This window comes from Rhamphochromis longiceps, linkage group LG10 (assembly GCF_057381845.1).
Source record: "Rhamphochromis longiceps isolate RC_006_pf linkage group LG10, R_longiceps_female_GT1.1, whole genome shotgun sequence".
Lineage (NCBI taxonomy): Eukaryota > Metazoa > Chordata > Actinopteri > Cichliformes > Cichlidae > Rhamphochromis > Rhamphochromis longiceps.
Window position 1 is genome coordinate 31714540 of NC_140566.1, and position 17188 is coordinate 31731727.

The window sequence follows — 17188 nt, forward strand, 5'->3', positions numbered from 1 at the left end:
TTTTAATTTTTTATTGATTACATTACATTAAACTAAAATACCACACCATCTATAACCAAAATCACTGTTGTTCCTGATAAACATGCAAAGAAGCCACAGACATGACTGATACTGTAAACACGTCCTGTTTGTTTTATAGGAGTCGGGCATGCAACACAAATGGCTTAGCTGAGTGTTTAATGTGAGTCATATGAATGACATCACTGACAGCGAGATCATATTTCGAGGAGGAAAAATAAAAGCGGAAACAAAATCACTCAGGAAAGTTTCATTGTTCACTGCATTATGATAACAGCTGCAGATGTGTGAGAGTGTCTGCTTTATTAACATCAGAGGAGCGAGAGAGAGGGACTGTGGCAGGGATGGCAGATCGTCTCTGAGTGTCTGATTTATACATAACTGATTTATTCATTTTTTGTGGAGAAAAAGGGCTCAAGCTGCCCGATACTGGTCCTGTTGACTGATATCTGTAAATAAGGGGCCATTAAGAAACATAGTGCTGATGTTTATCTGTAGTGTTGTATTAAAATGTCAGTGCAAAATGGAAAAAAAATTGTGATGGAGAGATTATTTTTAAGATAACCTCTTTGTTTCCCTGACACAAAGGAACAATATAAACAAATAAGCATAAATTAAAAAGATGTCACAACTGCTTATTGGCCAAATTGTACTTGTAAGTATCAGTACTGACCCACAGTTTTATAGATGCAGCCCATTAAAAGATGATAGAACATACACTAAAAAAAACCAAACACACACAACATGTTGTCCTCCTGCAAAAGTGTGTAAATTGCACCCACAACAGGAAAAGCGGTTGGCTGCACGGACGGATGGCAAAAGATAAAAAGCTAAATAATAACAATAAACGACAGACGTCACATTAAGCTGCTGCTGCTGCTGTATTTTCAAATCATGCAAGCGAATCCACAAATGTGAAGACATGGAACAGAAATGTTTGAAATTTGCACACAATTCCATGACATCATCATGTTTATTGAGATTTCCCATTAAAACGTTTCTTTTTTCTGGAATTTTGAATCTCAATTACAAGAAAAGAACAATAATAATTTAGTATCAAGCATTTTACTTTATGTTCATTCCATAATGTCATTTATAATGCCATACAAGAAACCCCACGTACAAGTATTAAGATGTAGACAAATAAAATCTCTGAGACAGAAATCTTAAGATCTGGAACCATAAAACCAAATCTGTCCCACTGCATGCAAGGATAACAGACATTAATCAATAACTACATAACTAATTTATGTGTAATTTGAATGACATACACCCTCAAGCAGCAAAACAATAAAGTAGACTGTGGTGAGAATTTAACAACAAGCAAAACTCAAACTGATAAAAATGAGAATTTAATTCAGATTTCAGTTTTCAGAGATTCGACTTCTGCATAAACTCAAATGCACCAGCACGAAACAAAATAATCCCACATTAACTATTAATTGACATTTTTAGCCTCTTTTGCACCCCGTCCTGCTCCTCTTTAACACTCCACATAGTGGACACTGGAATTTCTTCTCCCATCGGGCACTGGGCCTCTTAGGAACTCCTTGACCCTGCAGCATGATCCACTTTGCCCACATTTCCCAGAATGAGAAAGAGCCGCCATGTCTAATTGTACCCAATGGGCTTAATTAGCTTTGCGTGCTGGCGTCGACGTATGCCAGAGGTGGATATATGTATATACTGTAAGAGCCTCTGCATGATAAACACTTGGAGCTGAGCGTGCTCTGCTGTACTGAGCTTGCTCGGCTTTGAATCAGGCTGAATATTTGTTTGGAAATGTGGAGTTGAGGGTAAGCAATCTGAAGAGGAGGGAAGCAGTGTCTATTGAAAAATCTACATGATGATACAAACAATTATGAGGAGAATTCATAACAGGGCCAAGATGGCTCCTTATGACCTATTTTGGATGTTTCTCCTGGCAAAGCAGGAACAGAGGAGAGAGAGTGAAAGAGAGAGAGAGATGACTGAAGTCTATTGGGGCTGAAAGCAAAATATGAAGAGACTATTACTGCTGCTCAGGTCTTTCAGCACCTCTGGTGATAGCAGGGCAGGAAAAAAACAGGCAGAAAAAATGAGAGATCAAAAAGAGGGAAGGTTCTGGTTAAACATTTGAGAGAAAGAATGGAGGCAAAAGGAGAACAAGAAGTGGAGAAAGTGATACAGAGAGAGATGAAGAAAAGGAGTAAGAGGGCGTGTGGGTGTATGACCAGTGTTGTATTTCATCTCTGTGTAGTGGACGTCTTAATCAACAGTGTCAGGTTTTCTTTTTGGAGGCTGCATGGTGTTTTTCACGCTGACAGCGGAGGCTACACGCGAGTGGCAAACAGGACAGAGAGGAGGCTCATAAGCAGCCCCAGCTTTGCATAAAAATATGCCAAATGCAATATCATTGTTTCATGCGCTTATTTGTTGAACTGTGCAAGAGGAGGAAAACAAAGTTTGACTGTAGAGGCAGAAGACTCGTGCTGACTTGCAAAGCGACAAATTGCACGTCTGAATTTACAGTTTAACAGCAAAATGCATCTAAATGCAGACGTGGAATCAAAGTGGAAAAAAAGTTTAAATTAACCATTTTGTTTTATAGCAAAAACAAAATTTGCTTTTCAGTTCACAGGGGACTTTCTTTAATTAAAGGAAAAGTTGCACACAAAAAAAACCTTTCCCCCTTTCTTCTTCTCTTGTCTTTGAACAATTTTAATAGTTTGTATATGTTTGACACAAGAAGGCTGAAAAAGGATTTAAGAAGGAAAACAGATGCACAATTTATCACACTTGTGGGTAAAAAAAAAACCTCCACTGTGCTGTGGTTTTTCACTTTTCACTTAAATAGTGTATCTTATATCCATGTCTTACTGTTTGTTTAGTGTAAAACTAAGATGCAGATAACACACGATAATGCATGACATGCAACTGCAGCCAAATAACAAATCCCCTGCATGGAATTGGTCCTATATTATAATCCCAGCAGCTCTACTTCCTATTGCCAATAACTTGCTGTATTATAGAGGTAAACATCCCCACTGAACAGAATATCTCAGTACTTCGAGACTAGTGAGATTATCAGCCAGATGTATTTTAGTTCAATTTCAGATCTTATTAGAACACAAAAGTACATCAATGACCCATTCAGTAAATGTCTACTAGAAATGAATTAATATAAAATGCTTGCTTCATTAATTACTGTTTAATATATATATATATATATATATATATATATATATATATATATATATATATATATATATATATATATATATATATATATATATATATATATGTATATATATATATATATATGTGTGTATGTATGTATGTTTTTTTAATGTCAATTTGCATCGTCCTATTTACTTTTGTACATTTTTTTGCACATGCTTTTATTTTTCTGCTTTAAAGCATTTTATTTTGACATGAGGCTCTTGTTGTATTATGTGTCCATAATAAAAATAAAAAGCAAGATAAAATAAGTACAGTTCTTCAGGATGATGCACGCAAGTATAAAAGTCAGCGTGGTCATGATGAAGAATGGCTCCCCTAAGACTGTCAAATAAATGAGCAGCAAATTTCAGCGCTGTAGCTGCTCCAGGTGCTGTGAGCCCCTTCGGTGTTTTAAAATGCAACAATCACAAATTTATATTGTGCAAAATCAACCATAACCCCTCATAAAAAAAATACAGTGGACTTCAAAGTATCTGTGTGGCTATATACACAAAAAATAATTCAGTCGAAAGAATAAAAGTGTATTGCAGGAGTGTGGATGGTAACAACGGGAAAAAACGCAGAGCATTGTGCGCATTCATATGAACCTTTCCGTGCAGACTTCAGTGCATTCGTGTGAAGTAAGGAACATAAAGTTGTGACTGATGATTATTTATTGTAACGCAGGTTGGTCGGTGAAATATGCTGCAAACTTCTTAGCTGTAAACAGTGAGCAGGCCAGGAGAGCTTTTATGGAATACTTGTACCCGTGCTGCAGGAGGGTGACACCTCCTGATTTATGGCTGTATTTAGATAAGACGCCGCCGTAAATGGTTTCTAAATAGCGTCAAGGTCATGTAATGTAATGGGATAATGTTTTTAGGCGATGGCGATAAGATGATGTGTTTGGTGGGCGAGGAGCTGCGCGAGGAAGAGGAAAAAAAATGATAAAGCCAGTGCAGGCCTTCTCCTTCAGGTATGACGCGGACAGGCCGCTGATTCTGTGCGCCAAACGTAGCACAAAAAAAAAATTCCTCAAACGGGTCATTTACACTTCTCATTACTCTCTGACATTCACGTCATGTTATTATTGGAAAATAAGACGTGGATAAAAATCTGGTCAGGCCTTTTCACTCTGATAAAAATAGTTCTAAACTTTGACATGTGGCATAAGAAAATGGCCATTACGCCTTAAAGAAAATATTTTTAAAACCCTTAGATAATCTTTAAAGAAGGACCGAAAAAGAAAAATAATTTCATGTTTTTAAAGCAACTAAATTGGTGAGCACACCGGGGTAAAAACGGATAAAATGATGTCAATTTTACATTTTAGGCATAGTTCTACCTTTTTTATTCGCCCATTCTTTTAAATGTTTAGCTGAACAAAAAGATAAAGTCTGCTTTGGATTATTTGGGATTATCATTAAAAACAGTCGAATTGTCTGAATTTCTGAGTTGGCAAATCTTATTTATTTTTATTTTTGAAATTTATACACACGTCTTTAAAAATTTACATTTTATATATATATATTTATTTAAATATCTGACTCCATGTATTCCAACCTGCAGTTGTTAATTCAAATATAAATGTAGATAATACAGTGCTGCTGCAAATCAGTGGCAGAAATGATTAAGCGTGTATGCCCTAAGAGATGTCAGTGCGTAAAGTTCGTGCGTAAACGCTTTCCAAAAGTAAAACAAGACTTTGAATCCTACAAAGATTTACAGATTTACAAAGTACTTTCTGCTGCAACATTTTCGGATAGCCGATAGTTGCTCCTTGTGCAGGGTCTTGAAATTATGGTGCATGTTTTCAGAAGCCTATCCAGACTCTCCTCCCATCCTGGGCGCTGCCCTCCATTGGCTGACTCCTTTTCACGCAGATATCCAAGTCATATAAACCTGGGGCCTCACACCTTCACCAGGGTCAAATTTCTTGGTCAAGTCAGAGCTGCCTCGTTTGGAAACGATTTCAAGAAGGAAACGCAAGTGGAGCCCTGCTCATCGCCGACATTTCTTCTGTGGAATTTAAAACGTTTTTCTCGGCCTGGGCTGAAGCCGCGTTCAGAATGAATACGATGTGAAGGCGGTGGTTGTTTTTGTTTGACTTGTTAATAAATCCAGAGGAAGACGTATTTAAATCTTGAATGATTTCTTTTGGCTGCGGATCCCCGAGCAAAGATCGTTTTGGGGCGGCAGCAGAGAGAGGCCGAAGGGAAACACGGCAACGACCATATTTGCAATCCCGCTCAGCATGAACCTCATCGGGGGTTACCAGCATCACCACCACCTGATGCACGAACCCTTCCCTTTCGTCCAGCGGTGTCACCAGGATGCACCGTACTTCCAGAGCTGGGTGGTGAACCACGGCGAAGTGCCCCCTGATTTCCAGATTCAGGCGCCCTACCCAGCTGCGGAGCTGGGAGCGCCCGGAACGACGCACGATGCCCGGCTGGAAGGGCTCCAGGCCGGGATGGGAAAGAGGAGAGCGTCGGGGCCGAAGAAGGAACGCCGGAGGACGGAAAGCATCAACACAGCTTTCGCCGAACTCAGGGAGTGCATCCCCAACGTGCCGGCGGACACAAAACTGTCAAAAATCAAAACTTTACGCCTGGCGACCAGTTACATCGCTTATCTGATGGACGTCCTGGCCAAAGACTCCGGGGAGACGGAGGGCTTTAAGGCCGAAATTAAGAAATTTGAAAACCGGGATTTGAAACGAAAACGGGAGCTGGTAAGTTACGAGTGTCGAAGTGAAATGCAACCCAACCCAAAGCATTTTTCTGGGATTCGGTAACATGTTAGTCAGTGTAAAAGCAGCTGTAGGCCTGAAAATGATGAATGCTTCAGCATGACCTTTCGGATTGAAGTACCGTTAATGTTTAACCTGCAACCAAAGCCTTTATATCGCTTTATAATTATATCATTTTATTTAATCTCATTTTTCCTTCAAATAATTCCCAGTTATGAGTCCCAGTTGAAATATCGGCCAAATTATATTTTAAACTAACCTAACAAACAATAAAAAAAAACAACATTTAACAGTTTGTGCCTGTAAACATTTATGACGTGTTAAATATAGTGAATGCATAATGTTTTCTAACAGTTTCTAATTGTAGATTTAGACTCAGATATTTAGGCTTGAATATGTGCAGGCCTAAAATATTGACATGAATAACAAGCTATTATTAATTATTAATAACAGTTATTATTATTTGTTATTAATTATATAGCTCCTAATCATAGCCGACGAAAAGTAAATGTCCTTTCCTTATTAGATATACAATAAAATGCTGTTTTAGACAAATGATAAAGTCTTTATCGTTTCTATGTATTTAAAAGATTACTAGTCAATATTGGGGTACGTGACAGGCAATGCCTGATGCTCCGACCCAGGAGCTGACTTACTGTCAATTAGTGAAATCCTGTTATGTCATCGCCCTGAATGCGTCACTAAAACCTCCAGTTTTCTTCAGATTACACGAGGACAAACTTAGACTCCAAATCCAGATTTATTTATAAAGCACATCTAAAAACAGAGTGCATCACATGACACAAAGATTGGAATACAGATAAATATGATGTGCGAAATAGCGCAAAAAGCTCAAATAAAGTAAAAGCAAAGTGGCCCTCAGCTCTCTGTCCTGCTGATTATGTTGTGGTGTTTTGGTCTCCATCCTCATTCTCATCCTCCTCCCCCTCCTCCCACAGACCGACGGCCTGCCGGAGTCCTTAGGAGCCGAGAAGAAGGTGAAAGGCCGGACTGGGTGGCCGCAGCAGGTCTGGGCTCTGGAGCTGAACCAGTGACCTCCACTTCTCAACCCGAAAAAAACTCCTCAGAGACTCTGGATTCAAATCAGATTTAAAATAAAACAAACCACTGAGTGAACCTAAGCACGTCGCTGTGGCCGTGCGGCGATGCGCAAAAAAGAGCGAACTAAAGGACAACACGGGCATAAAAGGTGGAGGGACGGTGGAGAGCTCCAGGAGAGACGTCTTCTTCTCTCGTGCCGTGGTTTCTAAGCCGATTCACAGATCCGATTGTAGGTGTTTGATATTTGTGGTATTTCTGCTTTGTTGATGTTTTCCACCCCTGCGGACCAGATGTCGCGATGGAAGGTGTCAAAAACACATCTGTCTCCCCTTAAATGTGTGTTTACCTGACGTTGTCTTCCCAGTTAAAGGAAATGAAGCAAAAAATAAATAAATTATAAGAAGGTGGAAGAAGTCTTCAGTATGAAGCCATTTAAATTTAGATATGTTTTTTTCAGATCAGAGACACCGGTTTATTTCTCAGTGTTAATAATTTATAGAGTTTTGTTAAACCAGGAAGCAGTTATAAATTTCAGTTTTGTGCGTGTTGGCGTATTTTTTCTTCCTTTTTTCTTAAAAAATTAATATTTCATTTCTTACCCTAAACTTACTGTACTTAATTTACTTAATGCTGACACAAAAACGTGTACAAAATAGGAATAATTTACATGTCAAAAATAAAATTAAAATGTTAACTTTTAAATCATGGATCGAGTAAGTACTAAAAAAAACCGGACGATTTTTATAGATGTCTGGCTTCTAAAGATACAATCAAATAAACGGAAGCCGGAAGAAACACATCATGAAAGGGGGGACACGTTTTTGTTTATCACTGTTCCATCCCGCTGTATTATTTCATTTTCAGGTATTTTCGTCCACAGTAGGTTTTCCCAGCTCAATTATCTCCCAACAGACCCTCTGTGTGTGTGCGCGTGAACTCTCCGGGCTGTTGTTTCGCGTAGGAATCGTATTGAATTTACTGAATCTACCTCAAATACTCTACACGATGTCACTGCTGGGAGAAGTTACCGCAACTTTATTCACTCCGTCATGTAAAACTTAAAAAACAAAACAAAATCAAAAGACCCAATAGGATAAAAGTTTATTAATGTGCGCAGTGGTGATGGAAATGTGCATTAGATGTGAAATTATATATATATAGTTCCGTAAATAAATGATTATTTTAAGACACTAGCTGTGTTTGGTGAAAGTGTTTTTTTCCCCATCATGTTTAAAATTATTATTATTATCATTATTATTATTGTTGTTACGTAATTTTTTTAGCCATGTAGGTGTTGGTCCCAAGTAAGAAAAAAAAAAACAACGAAAAACCAAAGAAACCTAAATCTTGATATGGACAATAAAGTTTTTTTTTTCGAACAGCAGGAATTTTTTTTTTCCTTTATTTAAAATTTAATATTTCTAATTCCTTTTTTAAATTCTTACTTTTACTCATTTTCTTCCCAACTGAGTTTGTTTCACCAACACAAGTTATATGTAGACCCACATCTAAATGATCCATTTGTTAATAGTTTTCTGGTATGTTTTAAATCTACATATAATTTGAAATAACATAAAAAGCGCTATCGTGTTAACCGGATGCTGTTCAACAAATTCATTACTTTGAAAATGTAACGCTGTCCTTATCCTTTAAATAATTTCCACAGGTTGACAGTCTGCTGTTCTCCACAGTTCCCTTCATATTATTTATTTATTTATCATTCTTTTGCAAAAAGCTAAATAAAAGAACAGCGTGAAGTAAGTGTTGTTTCCAAATGTAAGAAAAAAAAAAAATCAATGGACTGCAGTCGCGCTACAGTAGCAACAGTGACGCCTTGTGGTCGATGGGCGTCATTGTAAAAATACAGCATGAGGAAACTGCAACTTTCAACCAAGTAAAAGAAAACGTTTTCTTCATCTTTAAATATAGTGTGGAGGAAAACATGTAGGACAAAGTCAAGGCCTCTGAATCTCCAGTGTATTTCGTTTAAAAAAATAAAAAATAAAAATACAGTGCCAATCTGTTAGAAAGCATTAAATGAAGAGCTCCAATACAGTTTAAACATCAGTCCTAATAAACTTAAAATACTTTGATGCTAAAGTACTATAAGAACTTATCATATAGGATCATACATTAAACCACTGAAGCATAATGTGTATATAACTTTATTTAAAAATATTATCTCCAGCTGTCCAGCGATGCATTACTTACATGTTCTGCTTCATCTTTAGTGACAGAGCATAAGGTATTTCTAGATTGTACTTTTTAAAATAAGTGGCATGGAGTACAAAGTATAATCTTTACATAGAAAACACTTAAAGCACATCGCTGGTTCTATTGTATAATTAGTCTGGTGTTATTGACCTCTGGTCACAACATGTTAAAAGAGCAGAGATGAGGCTTTTTCTTCTTCCTGTACAATACATTTATTTATATTAATAGGAGCAACAAGCAGTCATACTTAAATATGTTTCTTTTTCCTAATACAACAATTAGGTTAACGTGGCATGACCTACACATTAATAAAGATGGATGTTACCTACATGACACTAACAAACCTACAAGCAAAATTTAAAATGTGACACTTAAAAAAAGAGAGCGAGGGAGAGAGAAAAGGACAAATCTGACACAAATCGTGCGCACAATTATCCAAAGTGCACGTACGATCCGTGCCTCCGCCACCATAAAAGACAAAGAGGATGTGTCTGTAAAACAGCAAAGATGTCCGTCACCTGGAGGTTGCAGCAGTGCTTTAAAAATTTTTAAATAAACTTATAGGTCGTCAGCAGCGCGTTTGCTTTATCACATTAAGTGTTTTTAAACACATCAACAGGTGGTTAACGGTGGCTAGCAACCCAACAGCTCCCACTCATTTCCCATCACTTCAGGCAGCTTAAAAAAAAAAAAAAAAAAAACAGAAGGGAAAAAAAGGAACTGAACAAAAGTTAAAAAAATTAAACAAAAAGCCAAACGTATTATTTCTTCTGCTTTAAATGTAAATAACTGAGTCTATACAGAGAAAAAACATGTTGCTGTTTGATGCCGTTTTACTGCCAAATGAATCGTGCTGGACTGAAGCAGCAGCAGCAGGTTCACCACTATGAAAAGGTTTGTTTTAAGTTTTTAAAATTTTAAATCTCACCCGCCGATACGGAAGAAGGGCATCCACATGTAACACATATTCAAAATTGTGAATAAAAGAAGAACATTAATTTTTTTCTCCCACTTTCACCAGGCTAACCTGTCAGCCCACTTTGGAGGAATGAAATTAAGAGCAGAGATTTTATCCGCTGTAAACACCGTCGGATGGCAGCACAATACAGCCCGACCATTCATGCGAAACAGCTTTCACTTAATGTGGAAGGAAAAAAGAAAATAGAAATGATATATGCAACCAGACACAACCTTTGAACAACTTGTGGAATTAAGGCTGAACTAAAGCTTACTTAAACTTAAACTGGGTTACAGAAATAAAGAAATCAGCATGTGTATGTTCACAGGTTCAAAAGAAAAAGAAAAAAAAGAAACCACTAACAAATAGAAGACTGAGTCACAACGTATCACATCCTTACTCGGTTCTTCTTCCTTTAATGTTTTACACAACATTTATAATCATTATCTTCACCATTTGCAGCTTTTAAAGAGTGAACCTGAGCCTTAATGTTCTGGATGTGACTTCAGACCAGGGTGGCATTTCTTTTCCAACAGTCACGTATGAAGAAAGAGGGAAAAATCCCACTTATCATCGCATCATTCAGCTCCATCTCGCAGTCCCGTTTGGCACAAGCATTCCTCACTGTGAGCGTGTTTAACAGTCAACTTGGCAAAGAAAACCAAAATTACCAAAAGTTGTTTTGTTATTTTTTTGACTCTTAAGGCAGGATACTGCATTCAGCTGAGTCGCTTGAGTCGGACGCTGTTCTTTTGTACATATAGACACAGTTGTGTTACAGTATGACGACATAAAACTCTGCAGAGTGAGTCCTTGTAATCAGCAGTCTTTATGGTCCTGGCTTTCGTAAATCAGGGAATACCTTGGAGAGGGCAAAGTCAAAAGGGAGAGACTGGATTTCTGTGAAGAGGGCCAAAAAGCCAAAATGAACTCATCTCACCCTGGATTTCTGTTTTGAGTCCTTTAAGGACAACAGCAGTTCGTGTCCTGTTCTCAGAGGGGAGCAGGAGGGTGCAGAGGAGCCGTTACTGAAGTCCAGGTTTTGTCTGTAGCTACAGTTGTTGTTGTTGTGGTTGTAGCTGCCGCTGTGATTGTTGTGGGGGAAGTTTAGTCCAGGGGTTTTCCACCATCCCCTTTCTGGTCCAAGCGGCTCTTGCTGCTCTTCACCATGTAAATAAAGTAGGTCAGCGTCTCCTTCTCGTTCACTGGAATATTCCGGAAGTGACGGCTCACCGTCTGCAGAAGGGAGAGAAAGAGGGAAGCGGTTAAAAGAAAAGCGATATACATCGTTTGTTTCAGGGTTGGTAAGCGAAAAGACTGAGACTGCATACCTGACTGCTGAAATCTTCCTTCACACCATTAAATTAAATCCCCAGAAAGAAATCTGGATCCAGATTAGTTTGCGATATTTGTAAATGAGAACATGGCGACACGGTTTCTCATTTTTCTGCAATTGTGAAAAATTTAACTTTTCCATATCTCGCACTGGTTTCCCTAGAGCCAGATTTGGAGAAACTTTAAAAGTTGATCACTTCTAAGTTGGCCCCTCCTCTGATATGATGTTTATATGAGTCAGTCACATGATAATGAGCAGCTTTTTTGGGAGTTATTATTTGAGAAATGCTCCATTGTTGTCCAAAAAATGAGAGCGACTTTCATACTTCTTTAAAAAGCAACCCCGTGATTCCTCTTAATCAGCTTTGACTAATAAGTTGTTTAAAACTATGTAAACACACCTCTTACAAACATTGTAGGTGCCCTCTGGACACCTACAATCCTTGCTTTAAGAAGAGTTGGTGCTTTTAACCTCTTCTTGGTTATTCATTTGCACAGAGGGCCAAGTGAAGCATCAATCAAAAGCAAATGGAGTTGAATTTATAGCTCAGGGAACAAAAACATTTTACAGAGTGAAAACAACACTACAGTACAAAGCTGGCTCCAGTGAATTTATAATTACTGGAAATAGTCCTTGCGGTGTCTGCACTGAAAGTGTCGATCACCAAAAGCACCGGGCCTAAACTAAACACTGAAAAATAGCCATTTGTGTTCTTTACCTCGACTTTTACAGAGCCAAACATCCTCTGCACAGCCTCTCACATTGCTATGGTTCTCCTGAACACGGCTGAACACAGGACAGCTGTAACTGGTTGTGGGGCTGTTGACTGGTGTTTTATTAATGATGTGGTAGGCTCATTAATAGGAGGGTTTGAATGTGACTAAAAGCCTGGGGAAACATCCAACTTACAGCCCAGTTTGATTTCATTCATTCCCACTGTTAGCCCAACACCACATGCGACCCCAGCTGACCCCATCTCAGGATGACCGGGAGCGCAAAGCACAGAAGGTAATTATAAGGACGAGGGCGGAGCTGGCTGCACCGAGTCCACCTGTCGATTTGGGAAATCAGTCTAACAATTTGCCATTACAGCTGAATGGGAGCGCCAACACTTCCTATATCACAGCAGCATACACTAATGAGAGCAGCTCAGTGATCAACATTCCCAAAGAAAAGAAAAAAAAAAGAAAAATTAGTGAGATGTACTGGATTAAAAAACACAAATCCACTCTCACGGTAGTCTCCCTGATGAAAGAGTTAGGGTACACAACACCCTAAATGAAAAGCAGCATCTGCTGTTACCTCTGCCAGCTGGGCCTTGTTGAGGCCGGGCCTGGTCTGGAGCTTGTAGTGTCGCTTGTAGCGTCTCAACGTGTTCACTTGCAGCTGGAAAAGGTCCACCTGAAATCACCAAGAGAAGCAGGGACTCAGTGAGTGGGTTCAAAGTGATGAGCTTTTTGGGGTTTTTTTTTAATCTTGCTTTCCATGGTTTATGCAAGGCTCCCAGTGGCTTCTGCCTCTTTTTCAGCTTTTAAAGGAGCTGAAACTTTAATGATGCACAGAGAGAAAGTGGGTCAATGCAGCATGAAAATACATGAAAACAAGTAAATCCAGAACAGATTTATTTTTCTTAAAGAAGGAAATTGTGGCAATCCAAACGTGGTCTGAGCTTAGTGCTGCCTTCTCAAATATGGCTGGACTGGGGAACAGAGAAACATCCACTGTGGGGTTTCAAGCAGTTTAAATGTATCATTACAGGCCACGAGGAGTGCTGTTGAGCACAATGAGAGGGGACTAACTGTGAACCCACAGCTCTCATTACACAACCCAAAAGTTAATACAGGATAAATATTACCCATCCACACCAAGAAAGCTCCACCCACACAGTGACATGGAATCAGGTGAGGCAAAGAAAAAGACTTAGGTGTTTTTACCCAGAGAGAAATAACGTTTGTTTAAAGGTTCACTTTAAATCTGCTGCACAAACATTAACGAGCCATATGTAAGCATTTAATTTTGCTTAACAGAAGTGATTCTTTTTTCAATTATAACTTTAAAAAGTTACTATATATTGTATGTGCTTCTGACAAAAAGTAACACATTGTAAACAATATAGTGACATACACAAAGCCACTTGAATCTTAATGAAAACAGTGATACTAATTTGTAGTCACACCATCCAGTCTTATGTGAGTGATTAACACATTCACCTTAGATGGCAATCTTTGGTTTGAGAGACAAACAGAGGCTCAGGGGAGCTAGCATACTCCTGCCAATCCCTTCCACTCTCTAACTGATGCCTAAAAAACTGGGAGTTTATAAACAATATTAAAGGGCTGCCTGCTTGCAAAGCAGGAAGAATTGCTGCAAACACAGAGGGCAATGTTCCTAAAGTATGCAAAGCAACATCTCTGGAGACGAATGTTGATGTGGATAAATTATAACTGAGGGTTTTTTTTTTTTTTTTAAATCAAGCTTAGAATGTTTACGATGTATACATCAGTTCTGCAAAGTCAGTAAAGAAAGTGAAAACTAGTGCAGGGAAATCATCCAAAGCATTCCTCAAAGTTCACCATGGACTGCTTAGAGAAACAAAACAAGCCAAGCTTTTAAACATGAGGTATGTGGAAAACATCGAAAGCAAGGAAAGAAACTTGAATACTTGGACAACAGAGCTTCAGCATCATTATAATGATTAACGTTTCACTCCCTGTTACCTCGGGCACCTCCACATCATGATCTGGGGATTCCCCTCCATCATCGCTGGTCTTCCTCTTCCTCTTGTTGCGAACACTCTGAATGAAATTCTTGTGAAAGTCACAGATGTAGAGATGTCGCACCTGTGGGAACAGATGGGAGAATTCCATTAATGCAAAGCTTTAGGTTCACCAGTCTCACTGGTCATTTCCAGATTGTTTAATACAGTTTTTCAAAATCATTCTCAAGCTTCTGCTTTAATGTCAACCAAAACAACACTTCTGTTTTTGCTGTTCTACTTTAAACCTCTTGTTTGCAGCCACGCAGAAATCATCCAAAATGTGTCACTCAAAACAGGAAGTGTCTCATTAAAGACCTCCACACTGAAACTGTGACTCTACGCTCTGCTCGTCTTCCATGTGTTGTCTCAGCTGAAAGCCTCTAATGCAACAATCCCTGTATCTCTGTGTGATCATAAGCACGTAACTCCTCAAGGCCACACTTTCACTGTATGACGTGTCACTCGAGTCCCTGCATGTCATGAATAAACTAGGAGAGTTAACACACGAACACAAACGAATAGAAGCTCATTCCCTGAGCTGACACGTGGGTGTAACAAATCACCAACATGCCCACGGCCACCACTTTGTAGGAAACACACAGGACACAAACGAGAGTGGACACAATGAGGAGCAAAGCATGCAGAGTGGCTTAATGCAGCAACAACAGACACCTGTACACTCGTGGATATGACACTGCTGTGCATAACGGGGCAAAACTGGGGCCCGTAGGTTCTTCTTAATCTTTCTCAGTGTTGTGGACAAACTGCACAGCAGATCACACAAGGACGCTATGTAAACCTGCCATATGTTTGTGTTATTCAGCAGCTGCTGTAATGCGAACACTATTCATGAGCTGCTCATTCGCCAACTGTTTGAACCAAAGTGTTTCTCAAAGCGTGAGGGAATCTGACTAAAAGGAAGAATATACACAATCTCATTTCTGTAATGAAAATAAAAGAGTTTGCCATTGTTATTACTGGAATTTCGCTTTGATCCAGATTTGCTGTTTTTGTTAATAACTGATAAAACTTTCTCCAGCTTTTAAAGTGGGGCATACTCAAAAGCTTGACTGTGTTCTCTTCAAATGTGCCAATCTGCTGATTTTCTCCGTTTTGTCACTCTGTTAGATAACCCTTTTTTGTTTTGTTTAAAAATGTGGCTCTGGGCTAATGAATGCTTTTGTTTTTGTTCCCAGACACAGTAAACAAAACCAGTGTTTGTGGAACTACAAGGCAGCCTGTCAGCCCCAACAATATTGAGTTTCAGTGGTCTTATTCCCAGACATCTTTGTGCAAACAATTGACAAAACTGGGGCTGGGAACAGTTGCTGTCTCAAAGTATGAGGCCCTCACTATGGCCTGAGGCACTTTTACTTTAACATGGACCCTACAATTTTTATTGATTATCCTGGTGCTGTAACAACAATTTCCCAATAATTCCAATAAAGTATCTTCCTATAATGTCTGCTCACTCCGAGTAAAGTGCTGTCTGTTGCTAAATATAAGCAAAATATGAAAAGAGAACTTCTAAGAAAAGTCTCTGCTTCACGTCTCAACAAGTGTCTCTCTCACTGTGGGCTCACACAGACCACGTGATAACTGCTGGCACAATCAGCTGTAATAAATGCGTATCAGACAGCGCGTGCCATTAAATAACTGCCATAAAAGAAGCCAAGTCGCTGCAAAGCTCTTCAGCAGAAACACGGTAGCGATGCGGTGTGGAGTTTAACTTTAACAATTGTCGACAGCCGGCATTAAAACTCGACTGTTGCTATAACTGGACTGACATTTAGCAACTCGTTAAGCTTCCCTGGCAACAGCCATTTTATGAGCAGCGGCGGGGGCGTGTTGGAGAAAACTGTTGCGACGACAGAAAGCTCTGAGTTCGGGACACTGCTATCCCACACGACGCTCAAGTAACGAGCACAGCTAACGTTAGCATGACAGCTAAATCTCTCAGCAAGCAGGACCACCAGTCTGCTAACTTTACCTCCAGCAGGACCGGAAAGCTCTGTGGTCACAATAACTGACGCTAACCGGCTAACTAGCATTAGCTGACAGCTGTTCAGATTCCACTAACTTTCAGCCACCCCCGCACTCTGCTCAAGACTTTAAAATACGCAATAACATGCTTTGTCTTACACTCTTGTCGATGTCCAGTTTGAGCTTCTTCTGTGATATGCTCTTCTGGATTCTCTTGCTGAAGGAGGCGTTTCCAGCAGACCGGCCGCAGCGTTCTCCGTCCTCGATCAGGCAGCAGCTCTGACCGTAAAACGGCGGAGCAGGCGGTCCGTCGTGGCTATCTTCCTCTGTGCTGAACCCATTCATTCTGTACTTGTGACGATGTGCCTGCTTTAACCTCAACAATTTAAAAAAAAGGAGCGCCAACAAAAAACAAACAGCGTCAGGTGGGACACTTAGTCTCCTGTTCACCCGTTGCCCTTTTATGAAAGACAATTCTGGCAACGTTAGCTAGCGAGCTACCTTGGCTAAGTGGCTACAATGTAAATTTAACAGCCCCTGATGTTTTGATGCCGACTTGTAAGTTATTTAAAAACACGATCGCTGCCATAGGTTGAAGACATATTCGTATATATCTCCGGCAGACTGGCGCCGTCAGTCTCTGCTTACACTGGCTAGCTCCTGTGCTAGCGGTGCAGCAAGGTGGATGAGCTGCCGCTGATGCAGGAATTCCTTCGGTGAGAGCGCCGCAGTTCGTCCCTGTAACCAGCCGTCGCTTCTGCGCGTACGACAACAACTCCGAGCTATAAAAACACTGGCGGCTACAGCTTTCTAACCAACTTTGACTAAATTACACATTTAACGACGTGCACCTCTAACGATTACGGCACTCTTTCGAGGAGATCCTACAATGGAACATGCTCTGTC

At 39.6% G+C, this 17188-nt stretch overlaps 2 protein-coding genes across 2 annotated transcripts; one reads left to right on the forward strand and one right to left on the reverse strand.

Moving 5' to 3' along the window:
- Positions 1-5130: 5130 nt before the first annotated feature.
- On the forward strand, positions 5131-8226 carry LOC146661220 (heart- and neural crest derivatives-expressed protein 1-like). The gene is made up of 2 exons (XM_085421319.1): positions 5131-5953; positions 6931-8226. The coding sequence occupies exons 1-2, from the start codon at positions 5474-5476 to the stop codon at positions 7024-7026; spliced, it is 576 nt and encodes a 191-aa protein (XP_085277445.1). The 5' UTR covers positions 5131-5473; the 3' UTR covers positions 7027-8226.
- Positions 8227-9184: 958 nt separating this feature from the next.
- sap30l (sap30-like) lies at positions 9185-17185 on the reverse strand. Its single transcript, XM_085421320.1, has 4 exons — positions 16442-17185; positions 14259-14381; positions 12844-12942; positions 9185-11441 (listed from the first exon to the last, which is right to left on the reverse strand). Exons 1-4 carry the CDS (start codon positions 16625-16627, stop codon positions 11313-11315), a joined length of 537 nt encoding a protein of 178 aa, XP_085277446.1. The 5' UTR covers positions 16628-17185; the 3' UTR covers positions 9185-11312.
- Positions 17186-17188: the final 3 nt, after the last annotated feature.

Coding starts and splice junctions, on each gene's coding strand:
- sap30l (XM_085421320.1), bottom strand. CDS start 16,627: ATGAATGGGTTCAGCACAGAGGAAGATAGCCACGACGGACCGCCTGCT. Junction 14,382..16,441: donor AACTGGACATCGACAAGAGT/GTAAGACAAAGC, acceptor CTGTTCCCACAG/GTGCGACATCTCTACATCTG. Junction 11,442..12,843: donor ACAAGGCCCAGCTGGCAGAG/GTAACAGCAGAT, acceptor TCCCTTCTGCAG/ACGGTGAGCCGTCACTTCCG.
- LOC146661220 (XM_085421319.1), top strand. CDS start 5,474: ATGAACCTCATCGGGGGTTACCAGCATCACCACCACCTGATGCACGAA. Junction 5,954..6,930: donor TGAAACGAAAACGGGAGCTG/GTAAGTTACGAG, acceptor CTCCTCCCACAG/ACCGACGGCCTGCCGGAGTC.